General features: G+C 40.5%; 1 protein-coding gene across 10 annotated transcripts in view; it reads right to left on the reverse strand.

Moving 5' to 3' along the window:
* The window catches only part of LOC124132609 (unconventional myosin-XV-like), a 162760-nt gene that overhangs the window by 100486 nt on the left and 36563 nt on the right, over positions 1–25711 (reverse strand). For all 10 annotated transcript variants that reach the window (XM_048400885.1, XM_046496675.2, XM_046496634.2 and 7 more), the window contains exons 3-4: positions 16513–16606; positions 5151–5214 (exon numbers count right to left, since the gene is read on the reverse strand). In XM_048400885.1, coding sequence (XP_048256842.1) covers positions 5151–5214; positions 16513–16574 — 126 coding nt within the window. In that variant the 5' untranslated portion in view covers positions 16575–16606. The remainder of the gene's footprint in view (positions 1–5150; positions 5215–16512; positions 16607–25711) is intronic.

Genomic DNA, 25711 nt, shown 5'->3' on the forward strand with positions numbered 1-25711 from the left:
ATTCACTTGATCGTATGTATATATATATCATATATACACTCAATTAAGTCCTGTATTTCTTTGATGCCTCCATGTACTTGTTATCCTACAATGGCTACACATATAGCTGACAAGGCACTGAGACCAGTGCAAACATGTACCAGGTGACACTGCCGTCTCCAAAGATGTAATGAAAAATACATGACCAAATATCCCTGTGTCCGACCACCAAGGAGAGAATACAGGCCTCATGTTCAACAATCTGCATTCTAATGAGAATCGAAGACATGTCATAATTGTCTTCGAGAAGGCTATGCACTGTTTGTGACTCATGAACAGCTGCACTTGTTTCAACTCGGAGTGCTATGTCAAGGTTGTTCATTGGAGTCATCAAGTTCGAAATTGAATATGTAAATTTGACTTTTGCACTGACTTCCTGACAACTTATTATCTTGTCAGACTGCACAGTGAACACACAGAGATGCACACGTTACATTATAACATCATGTTACATAGATACCTAGAGTTCTATTAACTTGTCATGACATGATTGCCCTAACAGCTGAGCAAATTAGGATTGGGCATCTTCCCAACGTAAGGGAGTTAACTGACTGTACAAAAATCCAGTTTCTACCCTTGGTGATCTAGGCTGAAATTTTGTGGCTTGACTGTAGTGCCACCAGTGGCTATTATGAATTTCTTCTACGTCCCTCCTACTGACCAATCAGATTCCACCCATCATATCACTTGCATTTGCTTCACAGAAAAAGACTTGAAATAATCAGAAAGAAAAAATCACTTGAGCACCTTGATTAAAAACATGAAAAGATTTGGAAAATATCTGTTGACACCCTGTTGTCAGTACACATGCTTTGCAAATCTTGCAATAAACTGAAAGCTGCACGTCAAGTAACGAACAAGATGTCAAATTCGTTACACGATCTTTATTGGACTATGCATAGACTCATTAGTCCAGCCAATACGTAACTCTGAAATTCCAGCCTAGGTCGGCAAGGGTGGGAACTGGATTTTATAGTCAGTTAACTCCCTTGCCTCTGGAACTGGATTGTTATGTCTGTTAACTCTCTTGCATCTGCAAGATGAGGATTGCTTGGTCTGGATGGAATGGGTGTCATCAAGCCTTGACAGCATGGATCCTTGCTCATGCTGTCAGCAACTGGTTTGTCTGACCAGACTTGATAAGTTATGAAACGTTGTTATGTAGCCTGAGTATTGCTGATCATGGAGTAATTTACATACATTTGACTGTAATGTCTATATTAAATGTCTGCATGAAATTGGCAATAACAATTGATTAACGAGGCTCAAGAAGCTATAGAAGTGAAGGAAAAAAAATCCTTTCTATCACCTCTGTGACCACACACTGCTGTTGAATAGTTCAAGGTTAGCTGGTCTATAGGATCATAAATATTGTGGCGATAGATTCCATTAAATCTGTGGACTTAGTTTATCAGGTGCAGCCACATCACCTTTCTCCTGCTTATACTGTGTTCTGCATGACAACCTCACTGGCCTACACCCTCATCACTGGTGATGAGCTCCCTGTCATGACTGTCAGCCACAGCTGGGTCTCCCTATATACAGCACTGGAAAGATGTGTTACAAAGTAGTGATTCCCTATCAACTAGTCCTTATTGTCATCCAGTGTGGCCCTCTGTCAGAGATGATCATAGCAGCCATGTCCATCAGTTGTGGTCAGTGTGTCAGAACTATCTTCAAACTATCTGAATATTTATATCACAAATACAGCTTGTAAGTATAGTTTAAAATATATAGGCAGTTGTCTAGAACACAGTTGTTTTACCTACATTTCATTTTTGTAAGAATTGCTTTCACTCATTAAATTCAAAAACAAATGATCATGATAACATGTTGACAGTGAACATTTTGTAGAATTCAAAACTAATTAGATCTAGTATCATTCCAAAATTATTTGTTGTTAGTTGCACGCAGAGTTATAGTATCCAATTAAATTTATTCAATTTTATCATATTCTTCTGCAATTCAACCCACATAAAGATGTATAAATGTGATTAACATTACAATCTATAACTGTTGGTCAGAAATTAGAGAAAAAAAATACTTTCAACAAAAAGAGTTAGATCTGACTGTCAGTTAGGTGAAATGAAAAAACACATAAGATTCTATCATCTCCCCGTTCATAAGAAATGATAAATAATATGTATAAAAATCTTTCTAACAAAACAATCCAATCAATAATCATTCAGTATCCTGCTATGCCAAAACTTCTGTCTTTCATTCATTAGCAGCAGTACTAATCTGTAAGTTGAAGTCTTTTTCTTTTTTTTTCGACCACCTACATTGAAATAAAAGCCAAATGTTTTGTAGTCCAACAAATGAAAATAGACTTAATGGTGTCATTTCTACTATGTACACAAGCCTAGCTTAAGATTGAGTTGTATGATTGTAATGTCTCACTTATCCATGCGTTTTACAGCAGTGACTCTAACTCCTGTACTATCAATCAGTAATCATGATGAAATACCGAACAGACTCACAATGTCGGGGTAGTTAAAGTGATGTGACATTTTTAAGAAATTTTTTTCATACTTTTAAAGTTCATGTAAAAAACATATCCGGGTAATGACTGTCATTATATGACAACACGTCAAGCATGTTGTGGGATCAAGTCTCAGGGAAGATAATCCCGCGTGACAAAACAATAATGGCTGCCGATGTTAAAGGTTGAGCTGCGACCTTGGGTCACGGTCAGATGCCTGGCAGGTATGTTACCGCCTCACAACACCCAGCTCTCTACAAATATACACACTTCCTGTATCAAATGCCCCTATATGCAGTCAGTGTTCATGGAGAAGATGAGATTAGATGAGTTATGTTCCAGATTATTGCACCTTTTCAGCGATGTGCATGCATGCTTGCTTGTGTATGTGGCCCCTCGTACTATTCCGGACTAAAGTCAGTTTTATAGTGCTAGCCCACTGAGATTCCATGCCTCAGTTTAACATGAATACCCACTCGGACACAGTATACTGCCTCCGAGCCCACCAGTCCTTGTTCTGACCCTTAATGCCGAGTGCCATCTTTTAACGACTTTTGGTATGATGGGGATGTGCATTGAACCACCTTCTGCTCTCTGGGTAGACATTCTTTCCACTAGATCATGGAGGCAGTCTTTCAGGGATGACGTTATGTACAATACTTTCAACAAATGGTTGTGATCTTCATAAATCTACCTACTTGATAATCTTTGAGCAAAGCTGATTCTATTTCTACTCTCTAAAGTCAGCCACCATATTTGACTGGAGTAGATTGTATTCAGCAATCTTTGTAGATGCAGTTGTATAACTGGTTGTTTTGGCTCCACCTTGTTGTATGGTATTGTAAGGTGTGTTGCAGATAGATGACTGTTTACATAGACTTATGAACCAACACCACAAAAAAACAAATAAAACCTGTCCATGCCATATAAAGCTAGTGGTAGTGTTAACATAGTGGCCAGAGATGCACGGTCTCTGGCAAAAAAATATTTCACAACAATTTTCGATAAATTTCATTTCTAAACATAAAGACTTATAGTCAAGAATAACTGAACTACACTCTGTTTTCAGATGGTTAAGGGGACTCGATGTGAAATTTAACAGGAATGTGTTTTCTTTTAAATTCAACACATTGAACAAATCACTTTCTACTTGTGAAGGACACTGAGACTCTCTAGAAGACATTACCCATGGGTTTTTTACACACACCATGACAAGAACATTCTTTCATTCTTTTACAGGAAAAAATGACGTCGTATACAGCAGACCACCCCCATCCCCACCCCCCCTAAATTCCACCGTGATCTCACCCATGGCTGCCTCTCCCCACAGCCTCCCAACCCCTGACAGGCCACATAAAACAGACAGATTGTGTTTCTACACGGCTGCATTCTCTCCCTGACAAGTCCTGGCATCTGCGATCACACACGTAATAAAGCAATAATGGACAATCAGAACAGTCACCTGTCATCTATCGCCATGGAAATGCTTGGCTTGTCAGTGTGTACACCTGTCTCAATGTCTCAGATTGACATGGTCCCTTTGGGGAAATGGGTAATGCTCTCTCTCAGTTGATTAACTCATCATTCACTCCACGGTACTGAGGATGCTCATTACGGTATACGCTTCTTTAAACCAAAGACATTCACTTGTAGAGGTGAGGTGAGGTGAAATGGGGTTTAACATCGCGTCCAAGATTATTGCACTTATATAGCGACGTGCATGTACGTGTGTGTGTTTGTGTGGCTGTTTGTACTAGTCCGGACTGATGCTGATCTATAGTGCTGGCTCACTGAGATACCATGCCGCAGTTTAACATGAATATCCCACTCAGACACAGTATACTGACTCCGAGCCGACCAGTCCTTGTTTTAACCCGTAAATGCCGAGCGCCAGACAGGGTAACAACAAGTACCATCTTTTAACGTTTTTTTGTATTGACGTGGCTGGGGATCGAACCCAGACTTTCCGCTCTCCGGGCAGACGCTCTACCACTAGACCATGGAGGTCACTTGAAGAAGTCTATCAGGGGCCAAAAACAGTTTTTCATTCCTACTATCAAATGAATATCAGATTGGATCCAGTTCTATGACCAGGATGAAAACAGCTTAGGTAATGCTCCTACTGATAATTCTATGTTAATTATATCTGCAGTTTCCTAGTTACTATATACCCCAAGAAAATAAGGCCTCTCTATGTGGGCAAGTTATATTTTTTTTAAATTAAAATTTCCAGCTGACCCAACAAAATAATACTACCTTTTCTGTTTAAGACTGGATGCTTGATAGTTGTTTGAGCGAACATTGGTTTGTGAGGCATCATGACAATGTTCACACTTGTATCTTGAATAGTATTATGTAATTTAGATATCACAATCCAGAGGCGGATCCAGAAGGCAGACCAAGAAGGCAGATCCAGAAGGCGGATCCAGAAGGGGGGTCTTGGGGGTCCAGGGGTCTGGACCCCACCCTTTTGAAAACTAAAACATGATGTCATGTATTTGAAGCTGTACTGTCGGCTCCTTCATTCTTTAAGTTGTCTATTGTCATAATTGTTATATTCCATCAGTGAGCAAAAACAGCAAAGTTCATATAGTGACACTCAACCAACTCTGGTACAATGTATACTCACATAGATTTTGTCTTTGCCATATCTGACTTTGAGGTTCTTCAAGATGGTGTCCTCATTCAGGTCACTGCAACGTAAACAACAGCTGGTCAAACAACAACGATTGATGTATCAGACAAACAACTAACACACAGTTGCCATAAACAGTTGTACCTGTCATTCCAACATGTGACACATTTACATAGCCGGCAAACCAGTAACACACTGATACATCAAGAACCATGGTGGTCCTAGGACTACCATTTTTATTAGTGGGTGAGTGCGTGAGTGAGTGAGTGAGTATGGTTTAACGCCGCTTTTAGCAATATTCCAGCAATATCACGGCGGGGGACACCAGAAATGGGCTTCACACATTGTACCCATGGGAATGGAACCCGGGTCTTCGGCGTGACGAGCGAACGCTTCTACCACTAGGCTACCCGACCGCCCCTTTATTAGTGGGTGGGTGAGTGAGTAAGTTGAATTTATATACACAGCTTTTAACAATATTCCAGTAATGTCATGGTGTGTCAGCTTGATGTGGGAGGAAAGCCCTAAGTGGCGCAGGCCCGATACATTTACCACTTTGATGAAACTCACCAGATATGGTGCTGAGAAACCTAGAAATATAATTGGGGCAAAACCGGGATTGAAACCCACGATCAGAGCTTTCTGGTGTACCCAAGGGATGCAACTCTGCACAGCGAAGTGAGGCACCTTAGACAACAGCGCCACCTGGGTTATTGTGGATGCAAACTTTCTACATGTTTTGAAGCTATTTGCAGCCATGTGTGGACATTGGACGACTGTCCTTCAATTGATATACTATCGAACATATGTAAATACACACACAATAAGCAGAAATTCTGTGTGTATCTTTACTTGAAGGTCATAAGATATATTAAATTTCTTTTCATATGGCCTTTGTTAACTCATCCATTGAAGATGGAAAAACATGGCTGAGACTGTGTCTATATCCCAGGGTACAGTTTTCAGCCTGCGTTATTGCGGAGAATGTACTGGGGTGTTAATAAGGTGAATACCCAACATGTAACCAGCCAATCAGTGGTCTTGGAGACTATGTACACACAGTGCAAAGACATGGCCGTCATACTGTGCTTGTATCTACTGTCCTAGAATGAATATGTGTGAATAGCCAGAGAGGGAAGTTTTCAAAGACAGACATATTCCCATTGAGAACTGTTGAATGAGTCACCTAGTTTAAGAAGTACACAGTTCTGGGTCAAACATAGGATACTCAGGTAGACATGTGTTAAGATGTACAGACAGGGGTGTACCCAAAGTTTGGGTGTGGTTGGTGCTGTGGGGTGGGCGGCCATTTTCTTTTAAATTATTCTCGCTAAAATAATGACAAATAAGACACTAATTCAACACATCATCAATACAAGGGTTATCAGGATTTTATCATCCAAAGCTGGAGATAACTGTGAGTGAGAAAGTATGTTTTTAAGCCTCTTTAGCAATATTCAAGCAATATCACTGCAGAGGACACCAAAGATGGGCTTCACACATTGTACCAATGTGGGGAATTGTACTCGGGGCCTTCGGGTATGACGAGCGAACGCTCTAACCACTAGGCTACCCCACCGCCCATGATCATGTTATGAGTGAGTGAGTGAGTGAGTTGGGTTTAACGCCGCTTTTAACAGTATTCCAGTTATATCACGGCGTGTCAGCTTAATGTGGGAGGAAAGCCCGAAGTGATGCAGGTCTCAGACGTTTACCACTTCAGTGAAACCCACGAGCACGGGTATGGTGCTGACAAACCTAGAAACATAATCAGGGTGAACCGGGATTCGAACCCACAATCATAGGTTTCTGGCGTGTCCAGGGGACTCAACTCTGCACAGCGAATCACGGCGCCTTAGACGACTGGGCCACCCGTGCCCCCTATCATGTTATGAAGGAAAATATGAAGGGTCACTTCCTTGTGGTGGATGTTTGTTGCAGAGAAACTATAAAAACTATTTATATTCAAACACAACAGGCTAAATTTACCAGAAATTATAAGAAGTTCCAAGTACAAATATAAAAGGAACAAACAAACGCATAATGTTTAACAAGTGCAATGTAATTAAACATTGTTTCACTAGACAGCGTGTTTGTATTCAAAATATGTACATACATAAAACTAGGTGGAATCAAAGTCTAAACAAAAACAAATTATTTGATAAGAATTTTTTTAACCTGACATCAGGGAAATGATATCAAGGTGGAATTGTGACAAACTGGTCTTTTGTCAGGTAGACTGTTGATACACACATATACAAACATGAATCAGGAAATATGGTTGTTATACGCCATCGATGTGGTAAATATCAACAACGTTCATCATCGTCCCAAAGAACAAGTTTGACATTTCTTTTAACTCGTCACTTCTTGCTTCTCCTCCCTAAGGTTAAAGCAACCATATTGATCCAAGGGGTGTGATGTTTAGCAGGGGTCTCGAAGGGGACTGTATCACAAAACAGCTAATTGTGTCATGTGATTGCCTCTTGTGTCGGCAACATTGACTGCTGCGTGACGTTGTGTGTAACCTAGTGTGACCCAATCCATGTTAAACTAGTCCCACACATAAAGCAGCATGGGTGGGGTGCGTTGCCTGCACAGACTCAAATAGAAGGTGTGGTCGTACATGAGTGTTTCTCAGAAACACCCCTGGATCCAAGTCATGGTATTTCCATGAATGATGACTGACTATTGAGAATATTTGTGTACTATATTCTGGCTTGGAAGATCAATGGAAAATTGTGGGGGTATACTAGTTATAAAAACCAAACAAAGCCAAATACTTAACTATGCCGCTATTCCTTGCCTACCTTTGCTGTTTCATAAACAGACACACATTCCATAAGCCAGAGATTAGATTCTTCAAGAATCTGTTTCACAATCCAGCCCAGTTATGAAGGATCATATGGCATTAAATTCTTATTTGGGGATAAAACAATCTGAGTACTAAGAAGTTTGGGCACAATTTAGTTGAAGGAAGATCTTTGTGACTAGAGCGATGTTAGGAATAGGTGGAGGGTAAAATCTTCTGCTTAGTGGGGATTTTGCTGGAATATTGATACAAATGACATACAACCATACTCACTCATACACGCTAGAAATTGTATAAAAATTATTTCATTTCCCTAGCTTCAGGACAGCTGAAAACCTGGTAGAAACAACTATTTGTTTGTTGTTTGTTGTTTCACGCCGCACACTGCAATATTCCAGCTATGTGACGGCGGTCTGTAAATAATCCGAGTCTGGACCAGACAATCCAGTTATTGACATCATGAGCATCAATCTACGAGATTGGGATATGATGACATGCATCAACCAAGTTACTGAGCCTGACCAACCGATCACGTTAATTGTTGAAAAGCTGAGCAAAACCTCTCAACCCAATGACTTCTCCTTGTATGAAAATGTAAGAACTCATGATCGTCATCAAACTGTGTATTTGACCTCGGCTTGAAGTAGTACGGTCACCTTGTGTCGACACATGTTTTCCTGAATTATTCATGCACTTAATGTACTTTATTACCCTTGGATATTACAAATGATTTGGACATACACACTTCTTTCAATCAAATGATTTATATAGCACTATTTATATAGAGTATTCATATTACCAAGTCTTAAATAATCTGCAAATCGCATCAAAGCAAGAAAACACTTTTTACTTCTCTGTAAATAGAATACCTGCCATGATAAGCCCAAAGTCATGCAGAATAAAAAGGCACAATGTTTTTTTCTGATCACATACTTCAACATTTACGGCTTTGCCATAGTCCACTCTGTCACAGTGTGATATAAGAGGCCACATTATCAATAAAAGATAAAACTCAGCTGGAAAAAAATCAAAAGATAAAGAGAAACGATAAAACTGATTGTCAGATGTAGTGTAAAAAAAGTACTACAGCTCAGTTCAATCTGACCTCCAACCTCCACTCAAGCAAAGTGAGTATTGTTTTACGCCGCTTTTAGCAATATTCCAGCAATATCACGACGGGGACACCAAAAATGGGCTTCACACATAGTACCCATGTGGGAACGGAACCCGGGTCTTCGGCATGATAAGCAAACCTTGACCAGTTAGTGCCCAACAACATGACTGTCCAGGTATGGGTAAAGAAGGAGCGTGGGTGTACATGATGTACTGACCAGACGCACGAGTCATTGATCACCTGACAAGCTAAAAGTGTTGTGGGTTGTACATATTTTATGAAACCAAAGAGCAATGTATGGTTCTACCAAACCAAGAGACATAACTTGGTGACTCTGGGATTTGAAGCCCAAACCTTGAAGCTAAGGGACACAACTCTGCAGAGCAAGTTGCAGCACCTACATCCACTTTCCGCCTGGACCAACCGCCACCTTCGAATGATGAACATGGCAGTGGACAGTGCATGCATCGCTTCTATCAGGACAGCTGGCAGATCAATGTCAGGGTGACTTCTACCAAAATATGACATGACTACTGTGTATTTTTAGGTTTTAAGGTGACCTAAAATGTCAGGACTGATCTCGATCGAGTTCATGAGGTACAGGTACACTAGATATGAGTCCTGAGGTCACTCCATCTGCCAGTGGGGTCTTAATCTACGTCTCCTGCAATACGTTCATGTGTTAACTAAGCCTGTAACAATTCACTCGCGTATTCAGTGAATTTCGTTAATTGAATTTGTTATTCGTGGTCACTGGAATCAAATATTTAAAAATATGCAGTCATGTGCATTTACATACCCTGTACCTAATAATATCAATAACAACATATTACATGCATAGATTTCTTTAAAGACAACACTGATATATTCAATTTGATAGTATTGTGGTCACTGGTATTTGTTGTATTTGAGCAGATACTAGTACCTGGATAAGTGCAGTATGTGAATGTATAATATATTTATAATTAACCAACCATGTCGAATAATTCATGTTGTTATTTTTCACTGAATATAACAAATAATACATCAACTGCTGACTTGTTATTGTATTCGTGAATAAATATTTGTATTTGTTACCCTATATTCATGATACGAATCGTATTTGCCTCATAGTGCATTCGTTGCAGCCCTAGTGTTAACCCATATACCCCACATGCAATATGTAAATAGATACAGATACAGATGCCCGGTCAGTTATGACATGTAAGAGGAGACCTGTCTGCCCACCATGTTGTTTGTTTAGAAGCTGTGAGCAGACGTCAACAATATCTACCATTACTGAAAGTTACAAGTAAATTGTCACATTGTTCTCTGATCAACTGATATTTTTATGAAAAGGAAACAAGTTATAAAAGCTTTTTCAAAAGAAGTGACCATAATTTGATCACTTTCCTGACCCGCTAGGACAACAATACCTCTGAAATGAGATCGGGGAAACACACAATGGCTCCTTTTTGAGATAGCCTTGGCACAAAGCCAAGGGGATTATACTACCCCAGTTGATATGTGCAGTTGTAGATCACTGATGTACCGTATAACCCCACCTCCAAGTCCCACCAATTACCCCGCCTGATTTGAAGGAATTTTTTTTAAAAGATCTAAAACTTTACAGAATGATTAATGAGATTATACCCTCTAACTAAACTTTAGTCATACTTTTATTCTGATGTTAACATACTCAAGAAATATTTTCATGAATTAGAAAAAGGGAGAGCTTGAAGGTAGAGCATCAAGCCAGTTTGTCCAGCGTACTACCCCAGCAGCTATTTGCCCTAGAGCAGGACCGGTATGTTTATCACTACATGGTTAGATGTGGACACACTTCACCACCTCCCACTGGTGAAATACCCTGGGCACTGCATTAAGTACATTCCATAGCTGGGACAATAGCACACCTCACAGACAGCAGATCCATAAGTGCTTCAGACATATTTGATCTGGATTCCTATCTTTGAACCTAAAACTTGCCCCATAACGAGTTCACTGAAGAAGTACTTCCCAGGAGACAGTCACAGAGATACCATGGAATAATGCCCCATTTCAAAGACACAACGTTAACAATATATTCTGTGGGATAGACTACACTGTAATTAAAAGACAAAACTCAAGCCAGGGATATCTAACCTTTTCCACTTACAACAACTGACACTGATTCCAGACACATACACCAAGATGATATTACTGTTTGTTTGTTGTTTAATTCTGCATTCTGCAAAATTCTAGCTTCATGACAGCGGTCTGTAAAGAATCAAGTCTGGACCAGACAATCCAGTGATTAACATCATGGGCATCGATCTTCACAATTGGGATACAATGACATGAATCAACCAAGTCGGCGAGCCTGACAACCCGACCCTTTTAGTCGCCTTTTACGGCAAGCATGGGTTGCTAAAGAGCTATTCTACCCCGGAACTTCATGGGTGAATATTCCTGAAACCTGATCAGTCACTGCCACCACCCTGCCTCAAACTAACCTCTACCGTAAACTGAGTAAACTGAGCTCAGCAGTGAATACTGGACAGCGGGGAGAATCCCCATACACTGCACCAATACTGTCTCCCACACAGACCCAAGAACATATATACTAAACAGTTAGGGATCATACATAGTTTTGGTGATATTTTTGGGTAGAGAAGTCTGACCACACAATTTAATAAAAATATCCCTACAAATATTCCTGATCACCAACATTTTTCGTTCACTACATTTAATAAAATAATTGTTCCATTCCACTCCCTCATGGAATTATGGATTATTGGATATTTTAACCCTATCCATAAATTTATTTCAAGGACTACATGCTAGTCGACACCGATAGGCCAGATCAGCCAACAGTAGGTGCCCCCATATGATGACCACCTGATAAAATATCACATTTTTCAGCAGTCGTATTTCTTTTTCAAATACCAAAAATATTAAGATGTCAAGTGACGTTAAAAGAAATAAGTTTGGGGTTGGTTGGCTTTCTACACAATGTTCAGCATCTTGATATCTACCAACATCTATTACACATCAGTTGAGGCAGCTGGGACAAGGCTGAGGTTGTGCAAACAAAATATTTCAGGTGAGATGAGCCATCATGGCTTCATGCTTCAGTACATGTGTAGAAAATACCGTGCCCATGCCACAGGTCAAGGTATTTCATTCAACACTCTCTACAGTCAATGCCAACACTAATCTATGTTTTTTTCAAAGAGAACGGCTCTATACAAGTTATAGCCTACATATATCTATGTTATATAACATCCATAGCCTACAGATATCTACATTACACAACAGCTTTAGTCTAGAGTCTTTGACAGGCATTTAGAAGTTGGAAGAACATGAACATACAGGACACTTTTTAATGGATAACAACTTTTATTCCTTGTAATAGTGAGTTATAGTCAACATAGATATATGATATAACAGGCCTACATATATCTGTTACATGTAACAGGTCTATTTTAGATAGTTACAACCTTTATAGATCTGTTGTATAACAGTCATAACCTTTTTAGATTTGTTATAAAACAATTATAACCAACATTGGTCTAGTTTAGATGGCTATAACCTTTAAATATGTTATATAATAATCGTCTACATATGCCCATTTTTAGTGGTGAATGGCTCCATGTTATAATGCATACAGATCTATGTTATATAACAGCTATAGCCTACTTGGACCCATATTTTAGTACTGAATGGCTCCATGTCATAATCCATATAGATCTATGTTTTATAACAACTATAGCCTACTTAGACCCATATTTTTTAAGTGAATGGCTCCATGTTACAATCTATATAGATCTATGTTTTATAACAACTTTTTCCTACTTCGACCCATATTTTTTAAGTGAATGGCTCCATGTTACAATATATAGAGGTTATCACGCGAGTGTGTTTGGGGATGGTAAATATCCTGCATTAGGAATAAACATTGTATTTAGCGAGCCTTGGCGAGCTAAATACATAGTGTTTATTCCTAATGCAGGATATTTACCATCCCCAAACACACAAGCGTGATAACCTCTTTATCATATAATGTCATTCTTTAATTCTGTGTTTCAAAATCGCTTTCCCTCTCTCACAAACAATACCGAAACATTGCAAGTTTTCCTGGAATGCGCGCATTAATATTTATTACGTCTGAGGGTAAGTGATGTGTCAGTCGGACAGTGGCAGTAGCCAATATAGTTCCAACTGAAATCTCTTTTATACAGTGGCGAAGCAACATATACGCAATGGGTGTTTTTAATTGCCTTTCGCGGCAATCCATCGGTCTGTCTGCTGGAGTAACTGCCCTTTGTCAAAGGGAAGCTACTCTAATCCTAGTCTATGAGACGTCACAGCCACGGTCAGACGTTGTTGACAGTCGGTCTGTCCTGTCATAACGTTAAGAAGTGTAGTCAGATGTACACACAGCGACAAAACGAAACAAGGTAACAATTTAAACATATTTCGGCCAAATCCAACTATTTTAATTTGTGGAGAAAGGTTCAAGCCGCAGAGGACTACAAGCACAGATATGGCTACTGATCCCATTTGGCTAGGCCTCGTGGCTTCGCAAAATTGTGTCGAAATTTATATCTTCAAAGTTGCCAAAACTTATTAAATGCCTTAGCTACGTCACAGTTAGACACTGATTTTCAGTATATTAGACTGTTCTTTTGATAATGAAAGCAATTATCTCTGTAGTTTCTCCAGATTCCCGATGGTTAATTCTGACTCGATCGCCAAATGACGAGGGCGACGCCATGTTTGTTTATAAACAGTGAAAGTAGTCCCTACTTGACCTTTGATATTTGCATCTCTATCCGCATATGACCCCAACGGATATCGTTTTTATCCGTTGGCTTTATCCTGCCGAGAAACCTACCCATTATATGATAAATATAGATCTGTTATATAACATTTTATAACCATCACAGACCCATGTCATAGTGGTGAATTGCTCCATGTTATAACTGACAAATCTATGTGATAGATGTGAATGGCTTAGTACTGTGACTGTGGCCCCTTTGACACCAGGGACTATTCATACACATTGCCTACAAGTCAGAATGACACGGACCAACGTGTCTGGCACAAGGTAGGTATGATGATGGGGCTAGTGCTACATACCCTCTCACCCACCCACCCCCCACATGGCAGATTACCGACACAGACACACTGCCTACAAGTCAGAATGACACGGACCAACGTGTCTGGCACAAGGTAGGTATGATGATAGGGCTAGTGCTACATACCCCCCCACCCAGCCACCCCCCACATGGCAGATTACCAACACAGACACACACACATTCATGCATTTACACAGCTACACGATTCACGCTTCCAACTGACTGAACATTCCCCTTGACTGGCCAACTGTCCGACATTTCAGGCTCCTGTTAAAGGACGGGACACAATGCATGTTTAACACGCTTGAAGAAGGGACTCCTAACAAATATTAAGTTGAGACCAAAGGTTCTTTTGATGTCTTTATAAGAAGATCTAGCTAATCCTGTCATTTGCCCATAACCTGCCAGCACAACACCCTCCAGCAGACCTGAGGCTAGTGACATTAGCCTGTGGTGCAAGATTAACTCACATCTTTCAGATCTGAAGTTGCTGGGTCCCATGACCTAACCAGAGAAACCATTTGAGATCAGGAGGTTAGATAGTCGAAAAGTTTAAGTAAATGGTGTATTTATCAGTCATGGCTTGTTTCTTCCCAACTTGTACAACTTTGTCTTATATATCGAGTGTTTTAGATTATTCCTCTTTTCAATCCATAACATATACTCATTCGTGACCAACTCGTGTTATTCTGGGACAAGCTGAATAGCGACTCATGCCCCTCTCGTGCCATTTTGTTCCATTTGGGGCAACTGGGTTCCGTCTAAGCGCAAACGAGCATAGCTAAAAGTGACCACCTCCCTTGTTATTCTGGGACAAGCTGAATAGCAACTCATGCCCCTCTCGTGCCATTTTGTTCCATTTGTGGCAACTGGGTTCTGTCTAAGCGCAAAGACCACAGCTAAAAGAATTGCCAAATCATTGTGTAATGATTCAGGTATATTTTCTCCATATATATATTTTCCACATGCAATCCAAAACACATCAGGACTCACGGTATTATATAGCATGTTTTTGAACACATTAAGCTGTCTGTTAGGTATATTTTTAGATGCAAGACATATGTAAATTTAAAAATTATTCCTGAGGAATTCTTCGCTTGAAGTCATACACGCAGTCTGATTGGTTTGTCATATTTTTGCACATAACATTCATCGATAGGGGGATGAGTCTTCTTGTAGGTTATGGAAAGGGGCGAGTGGTGACGAATGAGCATATATACTGTTAGAACCCATCCAACACCACAAAGCTTCATGCTTGATTTTTCAAAATATTTAAAAAAAGTTTAGAGTGTCTTTACTGTTAATATTCATACACTGGCCTGAATTTAGCATTCAAAGCCATTCAATTACCAAAACCTTTCTGATTTAGAAGCCACTATTGTGCAGACAGCAGAGGTCATGTGTGTCTCGGGGGTCACCAGTACAACAGGTACTGCCCTCGCTGTCTGACAACGTGATCCCCTGGCGATCACAGAAATACCCGTTTGATAGCTGTCTAGCAAGCAGCAGGTGATCTAGGCTAGAGAAGCAGTGCTGTATGAGGAGAGATCAGTATGTGGGATATACACAGCTTCAACAGCTATTCTTGACACACCTCTGTGGTGAGATGTCCAATTTAATCTGAACATATCCAGTCCAGGACCAACTTGCACAAAGTGATCTTAGCTCTACGACTATCTTAGCCGATGTTAATGTATGGAAGTTACTATCATCTTAGCGCTAAGATCGCTTTGTGCAAGTGGTCCCTGCTCATTGCTTCCTACCCTGTATTCTAGTCTGATTCTAATTAAGAGTGGGCCATGATTTGGGTGAGTGAGTATGGTTTAAGCCACTTTTAGGAATATTCCAGCAATGATCATGATGGGGGACACCAGAAATGTGCTTCCCATGTGGGGAATAGAACCCAGGTCTTCGGTGTGACTGGCAAATGCTTTAACCACTACCCCACCAGTTAATGGGTGGTTACAGCCGTGCCTGAGCTGAAAGATGGAGGAATTTTAATTCAGATGTATCTTTGATGGATTTACAAGGATTATCAGACATCTGATTACGGGCTTGTCTGTTCCAGATTCAACCCTTATCATAAAGGCATGTTTTTATTCTTCTAGTAACTACAACATTTAGTTCCCGTCTCTTGCCGATGAACACTTCAGCTCTAGTAAATGCTGGCAGACAATCTTGTCTTACGCCTGCTTGAACAAGAGTTGATGTGTTGTGACTGATGTATTGATGTATTGATGTATTGATTGACTGATGTATTGATGTATTGATTGACTGATGTATTGATGTATTGATTGACTGATGTATTGATGTATTGATGGAGTTTACCTCAGTTTGATCATGTCCTCCACCCCATCCTCCGCCTCGCTCGCCCGCACCGCAAAGGACATCTTGGTCTGCTTTGCCTGGGCTCCCTCGTCACCTGCAATAAAGGTCAAAGGTCACTTAGTCTGAAGAAATTGATTCGGTGGAAAGTGACACAAACTGAACAATTTGATTTTCTAAAACACAACTTTATGGGTCTCTACCGGTTTGCATGGTTCAATCTTCACCCTCTCAGCAAATCCTGACACTGACTGTCCAACATGTGTACCTAGGTCCTGCTGTGCTTCTAGTAATATGGACCATGGCTGCAGTAGTGGGGATGTTCAAGGATTTATCTAGATTTTCATCCCCAAGTCTGCAGCAAGTGTCAGTAAAAATTCCAAAATTGGAATTGAACATTCCAAATTCAAGCTGTTTTAGAAGTAACGAATGTTATGACTTTGTCATGGTGACTTGTATTTCACTGATAACAGGACCAATAAAGTGGAAGAGGATTTATAGTTTAGGTTAACATGATTGCATTGACTGCAATGGAATATAAGAATTATTTTAAAAATCCAAACTTTTAACAAAATATTTTTTTTCCAAATTTGCCTGTCAGGGGCACTTAGTATGGAAACCTGGATAAATCCTAATGTTTCTGAGGGAGTATAGTTGCTACAGCAACATATAACAGCATGGGACTCTAAAAATGGCCTTCAAACACATGCTGGGATAAAAACTTAAATCTTTGATGTGACAAGCTAACACTTACACCATCTGGCTTCCTCAAGTTGCATTACATAGTCGATTAATTATACAAACCCTGAAGGATTTTTGTTCCTGATTAATAATCCTGGTTAAAATACCCAACATTTAACAAGTTTAGACAATGAAATCTGCATTAACTTCTTACATATTACTGAGTCAGCTACACAATGCGTCAACTCAGCTGTTTTGTGGATGCCAGTGGATATGACCCATATCCCATGGGAAGCACACATACATCATTAATCTATCCCAGTTTGATCCCTGATTATCACATTGTACATGAGATATCCTGGCTATGGTTTGTTGCACACATTAGTTGACTTGGGACCTGTCTCCATCTGTACTACAATCACATTATCCTCCATCACAGTATACTTATACTGTACAGGAGACGAGGCATGGAGAGCTGTGTGCTACCTTCTACTTCTGTGTTACACAGCCATCATTCATCTTCCCGAGGCAAGAGAGTTAACTGACTTTAAAAGTCCAGTTTCCACCTTTGAATTACTGGGCTCGATCGTAGCTCCACCAGTGGCTATTATCATTTATGTCCCCTCTAAGCCTCTCCTATGGACCAATGAGATTCCACCTCTCGTATCACTTGCGTTTGCTTCACCCAAAATGGTGGCGCCCAGTCAGGACGATCTGATCGATCAAGATCTATATTGTGATAAAATGGGTCTTACATCGCGAAATGCACAAAATCAAGTGAGCACATTGATTAAAAACATGAAAAGATTTGGAAAATAACTGTTGACAACGAATTGGCGGAGCACATGCTTTGCAAATCCTGCAATCGACTGAAATCTGCATGACAGTTTACGAACCGGATTTCGATTTCGGTGCGCGATTTTGATTGGACAATGCATGGACTCGTTAGTCCAGCCAAAATGTAACTCCATAATACGAGCCTAGTTCGGCAAGGGTGGAAACTGGACTTTTATAGTCAGTGTACTCTCTTGCCTCCGGAAGATGCCATCATTACACTGGGCTCTGTTCCACAAAGTGATCGTAGTGCAAAGATGATCGTAACTCCAATTCCTTAACATAGGCTTACGACAGTCGTGGTGTTATGATCGCTTTGTGGAACGGAGCCCTGGTAGGTGGTACCACCATGAGGAGGCTGTTGTGTGGGAGACGGTGTGTAGACTTCAGCCCAGATGGACTGGCTGCATTGGGGATGAACTACCACATTCACCTTCTGTGTCTAATTGATCGCAATTTCTCCTCTAACGCGGTCTTAGACTGACTGTGTGTGTTGTTTAGGGCCTCAGCTGTATGACGTAGGTCTGTAAAAATCGGGTCGGGACCAGACTATCCAGTGATGGACATCATGAGCATCAATCTACGCATTTGGGATACAATGACATGCATGAACCAAGTCAGCAAGCCTGATCCCGTTAGTTGCCTCCCTCATGACAAGCATGGGTTGTTTGGTAGGTATTCTAACCCGGATCTTCGTGGAGGGAGACAAGCATGGGTTGCTGGGGACCGATTCTAACCTGTATCTTCATGGGGGGAGACAAGCATGGGTTGTTTGGTAGGTATTCTAACCCGGATCTTCGTGGAGGGAGACAAGCATGGGTTGCTGGGGACCGATTCTAACCTGTATCTTCATGGGGGGAGACAAGCATGGGTTGTTTGGCAGGTATTCTAACCCAGATCTTCGTGGAGGGAGACAAGCATGGGTTGCTGGGGACCGATTCTAATCTGTATCTTCATGGAGCGAGACAATAATGGGTTGCTGGGGACCAATTCTAACTCGGATCTTCATGGGGGAGGCTGCCTCTAGCATGGTGGTCTTCACACATTGTACCCATTTAGAGACTTTAGAGACCCATGTTAAGCCACTCGTTTATCTGCCACAGATCTATAGAGATTATCAGCTGAGTGTGTTTCTGTACCGTAAATATCATATATTGAGAATACATTCACAATGGCCAGTGAACTCACAGCTCAAAATAAACTGAAACGACGATAACACAATATCATCGTAACTTTATATGGTGGAGTGAACCATCCCATTTCTGATATAGTGCAGAGGCGGTTCCAGGATTTTGAAAAAGGGGGTGTGCACATAATACCCAAGTCACAATATGACTGAGGGCGCAGTTCACATGAAGGGTTTTTGAAATAGAGGGGGATTGCGTGCCCCCTGCACCCCCCCATGATTAACAGCCATGTTGTCTACACAATCACTGACACCTAAGTAGAAAACCCCTTAACTTATCGTGAACGTTAGTCAATATTGTTTTTTGCAAGCCGTCATCGAGATCAAAAGTAGTTCCTGCTAGATGATCTCATGGCATGTTTATCGGATCGTGATACCAAGTTTATCGGAACTGTTTATCAGAACTGTTTATCGAATTGATAACATTGTCCATATGAACAAATTATTTACTGGCCCTCAAGCTTTATCTAGACTTATAGTGACTGTGGCAGAAAACAACATTCATTCACCATTCCTTAACTACATGGAGAACAACTGACACAGAATGCCATAGAACCTCAACAGAACACATTAAGCACTGACATCTAAATTCTAAAGACAGAATGCTATTGAAAAGTCATTTTGCAACAGCACTCATCAACCCTGACTACCTACACATCTAAATATTTGTCTTCACTTTCCTGGAATATACCTTGTTTTGTTATGACCCCCTACATTACCTGCTCTATACCTGGGTAACCATTTCACACTTTACAATCAATACAAAAAACAACCTACCCATTAGAAGCATTGATCATGATCTACGTCACTGGGGGCCCTGTAGGTATATTTTACCTACTTCACACCTAATATACATATCACTACTGTCGTACCTCACACCTAGTAATCACAGCAATACTGTCTTACCTCACATCTGGTCTACACACCAATACTGTCGTACCTCACACCTAGTAATCACAGCAATACTGCCCTACCTCACATCTGGTCTACACAGCAATACTGCCCTACCTCACATCTGGTCTACACAGCAATACTGTCGTACTTCAAACCTAGTAATCACAGCAATACTGCCCTACCTCACATCTGGTCTACACAGCAATACTGTCATACCTCACACCTAGCAATCACAGCAATACTGCCCTACCTCACATCTGGTCTACACAGCAATACTGTCATACCTCACACCTAGTAATCACAGCAATACTGTCGTACCTCACATCTGGTCTACACAGCAATACCGTCGTACTTCAAACCTAGTAATCACAGCAATACTGTCATACCTCACACCTAGTAATCACAGCAATACTACCCTACCTCACATCTGGTCTACACAGCAATACTGTCATACCTCACACCTAGTAATCACAGCAATACTACCCTACCTCACACCTAGTAATCACAGCAATACTACCCTACCTCACATCTGGTCTACACAACAAAACTGTCGTACTTCAAACCTAGTAATCACAGCAATACTGCCCTACCTCACATCTGTTCTACACAGCAATACTACCCTACCTCACATCTGGTCTACACAGCAATACTGTCATACCTCACACCTAGTAATCACAGCAATACTGCCCTACCTCACATCTTGTCTACACAGCAAAACTGTCATACCTCACACCTAGTAATCACAGCAATACTGTCGTACCTCACATCTGGTCTACACAGCAATACTGTCATACTTCAAACCTAGTAATCACAGCAATACTACCCTACCTCACATCTGGTCTACACAGCAATACTGTCATACCTCACACCTAGTAATCACAGCAGTACTGTCGTACCTCACACCTAGTAATCACAGCAATACTGCCCTACCTCACATCTGGTCTACACAGCAATACTGTCATACCTCACACCTAGTAATCACAGCAATACTGTCGTACCTCACACATAGTAATCACAGCAATACTGTCATACCTCACACCTAGTAATCACAGCAATACTACCCTATCTCACATCTGGTCTACACAGCAATACTGTCATACCTCACACCTAGTAATCACAGCAATACTGTCGTACCTCACACATAGTAATCACAGCAATACTGTCATACCTCACACCTAGTAATCACAGCAATACTACCCTATCTCACATCTGGTCTACACAGCAATACTGTCATACCTCACACCTAGTAATCACAGCAATACTGCCCTACCTCACATCTGGTCTACACAGCAATACTGTCATACCTCATATCTGGTCTACACAGCAATACTGTTATACCTCACAACTAGTAATCACAGCAATACTGCCCTACCTCACATCTGGTCTACACAGCAATACTGTCGTACCTCACATCTGGTCTACACAGCAATTACTGTCGGACCTCACATCTGGTCTACACAGCAATACTGTCCTAGTGTGTGTTATACACAGTTATACACAGCAATACTGACCCGTATAACGTGACAATACAATGTTAATGTACTTAAATGTAACTTTCACTAAAACTCTCCTACCAAGGGGGTACATATTGATTACCAGGAAAACGTTATAAATCTACAGGCAGCAACACTGTACCTCCAGCAGGGTGAACTGTAACACTGCAAGCTGGAGTGTATTCATGACTCATAAATACAAATCACTCAATTCAATGGCTGTCAAGAATTTTTGGAGTATCAATTCAAGTGTTTTCTAAAACTGATCACAAAAACATCAAGTGATTCTATTTAAGTGTATGACAATTTGTACAAAGGCCTATAGTCATTTTGATAATTTAAATGTGTCCACAGTTCTTAACCACATTTTTACATATTACAGCTATGTTATTAAATGCTATTGTCACTATCTAAATGCTTTGTAAATATGAAAATTAACACCAGAAAATCTTCATTGACTTTTAAAATTTTACAGAAATGTTGAAGACGTTTATACGCCTGAGTGGATGTTGTGTGTGAGGCATATTTACTGGACAACAGGAACCAGAACATGTTGAACCTAAACGGCTGTTGGAGTTTTGCCAAGCCGGTTGTTTGAATGCACCTCTCTAACTCAGTCTTGCAACCCTACAATTCAGAGGCACCATTGATCACACAGGTATCAACCACCACCCAGCAATACCAGAACTGATTGGCTGAATTACAATCTGTACACTCAAGTCAAGATTACCTCATTGAGTCATCAAACATATATTGACGGTGACATGCTCTCTATTCCTTGCTGATTAAGGAAGTCCTTAGAACTAAGTTTATCAATAGCTACACCAGGAACAAGAACCTTCGCAATTCTCTTGAGTGCAATATTTGGGTATGGTTGAAACCCAGGGTACTACACAATCAGGGAACAGGTTGCTATAGCTACCCAACAACGCCAGACAGGGGACAATGGCACTTGTCAATACTGAATGAGGTGCATGTGTAATATCCAGTGTATTCAATTAAAGGTACCAGCAATCACATATTACACACGTGAACCAGCAACATTCCTCATGGGAATCTGATGAATTCCAGAAGCAATGTTAGAACCTTCAAAATAAATATCATCCAAAATGAATTGTGTGCATTATTTTGTTAAAGGCACAATAAACCATCAATACAGACTCCTGTTGAATATGAACAAGGTTAACTAACCCATGTACACTCCACAATGGATATAGTCGAGGTCTACATCACAAGTATTTATCCAACTCAAACTGACACTACAGCTGGCTATTGTATATTAGTCCATATTCACTGAAAAGCCTACAGGCCATGAACAATGCAAGTCTACATACAAAGTAGAACAATGAAAGGGTGTCATGTTTGCTACCTACCAGGGTGAGAGTCATAACATATTACCAAGCTACCATCTGGTAGAACCCTCTATAGGTAGTGGCCACACAAAAATAGACCTAACACATATAGTGTAAGATCCAGGGTGGAATAGGTCTTCAGCAATCCATGCGTGCTGTAAAAACGACTATGCTTGTCGTAAGAGGCGACTGACGGGATCGGGTGGTCAGGCTCACTGACTTGGTTGATGCATGTGGTTGTACCTCAATTGCGTGGATCAGTGCTCATGTTATCAATCACTGGATTGTCTGGTCCAGACTCAGTTATTTACAGACCGCCATCACAAAGCTGGAATATTGTTGAGTGCAGAGTTAAACATCAAACAAACAAACAAACAAACAAGCAAACAAACAGAAAGACCACAGGACATACACAGTCTATGAATTCCCTGATTGCATCTACTGTTGTTTCCACAATCAGCTACAGACCAGTGTGACGTAAAACAACATTCACTCACTCCCTTCCGGTACAATGTTCATCCAACAAGTCATACAGATCTTACAGAACTATATACAACACACCAAGATCACCTGTTCTACGATGTCGTGAAAATGATACATTGAACATTGAAACAGAAATGCTCATGATGCTTCAACATCATGCTAAAAATGTCATACTCTCAATACTCAGGGTCAAGCAAAACAGTTTTCTGGCAATGGAGCTAAAAGTTTAACTTTATTTATCAATATAGAACCAGTGCCATATTTTATGTGTTGTAAGTATCAGCCAGCATGTTATGAGGTTTTTACTTCAATCAGGCTGGATGAAGTATACAATGTACCACTGTGGACTGGCAGACAGGTGAGTCCTATTGACAGGCAGTCTGTCTCACAAATAGACTGCTGCACCAGCTGTGTTCAATAGTCCAAACCCACAGCATTTTCAATTACCATGAATATTTGTATAAAGCACTTGCTATATGGCCCTATCATAATGTTCAGTAAAGTAATAACTCCGTCAGTGATATACTGAAGTCACATTATAGGTCATTTGTAATTCACAACCTGCTGACTGTCTTATTTAGTCTAATGTGTTACTTGCAACATCTACATGGTACAAGCAATACCAAGATGATGTTTTGATTTCAGGGATATATCTTATTGAACTTGGACTTAAATATTGTGTTGATAAAAATCGCAGGTTGGTTTTAGAAGCAAAACAGATGTCAATGTTATGAACTCATTACTTCAGGCAATTTTCTGGGAATTTATTGACCAATAACATGTCCCTTCCTATCTGTCTGTTTGTTGTTTTAACGCAGCACTCAGCAATATTCCAGCTATATGACGGCGGTCTGTAAATAATTGAGTCTGGACCAGACAATCCAGTTATTGACATCATGAGCATCGATCCACGCAATTGGGATACGATGACATTCATCAACCCAGTCAGCGAGCCTGACCACCCAATCCCGTTAGTCGCCTCTGACGATAAGCACAGTCGCCTTTTACGGCAAGCATGGGTCGCTGAAGACCTATGCTAACCCAGATCTTCACGGGTCATCCCTTACTATGCACAATATAATAAATAAAAGCAACAAAAACATATCAATAATCATAAGAAATCTGTGCTTAAAGCTGAATCCTTGGTACAATTCTGACTATAAAAAGCATACCACACCCCAAGACATTGAACCAGTTCTTTTATCTTAAATATTTAAAGAAACCAAATCAAAGTCAGATAAGAATTTCTATCTTCTATTTCACCTACATGCATATAGACATATGTACAGTGACAACTTTCTGAAGTTAATCAAAACGATCTATCTGATTTCTAAGTTCTAATTGGCTAATCTGATTACAGGACCAAGCACAAACATGGCGTATTGACTGACAGTGTATCTCCATTACCCCAAGCTGGTGCTTTCTCCAACATGTTTACCAAGAAGCCAGATTAAAATATCAATAAAAAATATAACTGTTTACACAACCTTTAGAACCTTTGTGACAAGAAGATAAAATAAAGAATGATATGTATCAACTAAAAGTATAAGCCAATAATGACCGAAACAACTCACATGGAGTGAGTGAGTGAGTGAGTGAGTGAGTGAGTGAGTGAGTGAGTGAGTGAGTGAGTGAGTGAGTGAGTGAGCGAGCGAGCGAGCGAGCAGAGCTCCTTTTAGTAATATTCTAGCCACGTTGAGGCTGAAGACACCACAAATTAGCTTTACACATTGTTGGGAACTAACTCTGAAAAAGTACCTTCATTACCTGTTGGTTCTGCATGAGATGTTGACGGTGTACAATCCGCTGATTTTCTGTCTACCAAAGAAATTTCCTCTGAATCTTCACACAATACATCTTCAGCAATACCACCCTCTGAAACACATGCTGCTGATTGGCTTGTTCTGAGAGATGATCTGTTTAGTTGTCTGTTGTCTTCACTACTGTCCTCTTCTTGACTGCTGCCACCGGATGAGGATGGTCCTTTGTCCCTCATCGGGTCAGAGGAAGCCTCAGGTTCCTCAGCCTCCACAATGTCCTCCAAATGTTTCTGTTGTGAGTTCATCCTCCTTAGCAATTCTGTTGACTCACAATCTGCACCTGCAATGCTGTGTTGCTGTGTCACATCACTGTCTCCCCGACTAGAATAACCAAGTGTCACATCACTGTCTTCCCGACTAGAACAACCATGTGTCACATCACTGTCTTTAGAGCAAGGACCAAGATGTTCCTCCATTGAATCGTGGCCAACCATCTCTACATTGCCATGCCTGGTGTCT

Source organism: Haliotis rufescens, unplaced genomic scaffold (assembly GCF_023055435.1).
Source record: "Haliotis rufescens isolate VD_foot unplaced genomic scaffold, xgHalRufe1.0.p SCAF_20, whole genome shotgun sequence".
NCBI classification, from domain to species: Eukaryota; Metazoa; Mollusca; class Gastropoda; order Lepetellida; family Haliotidae; genus Haliotis; species Haliotis rufescens.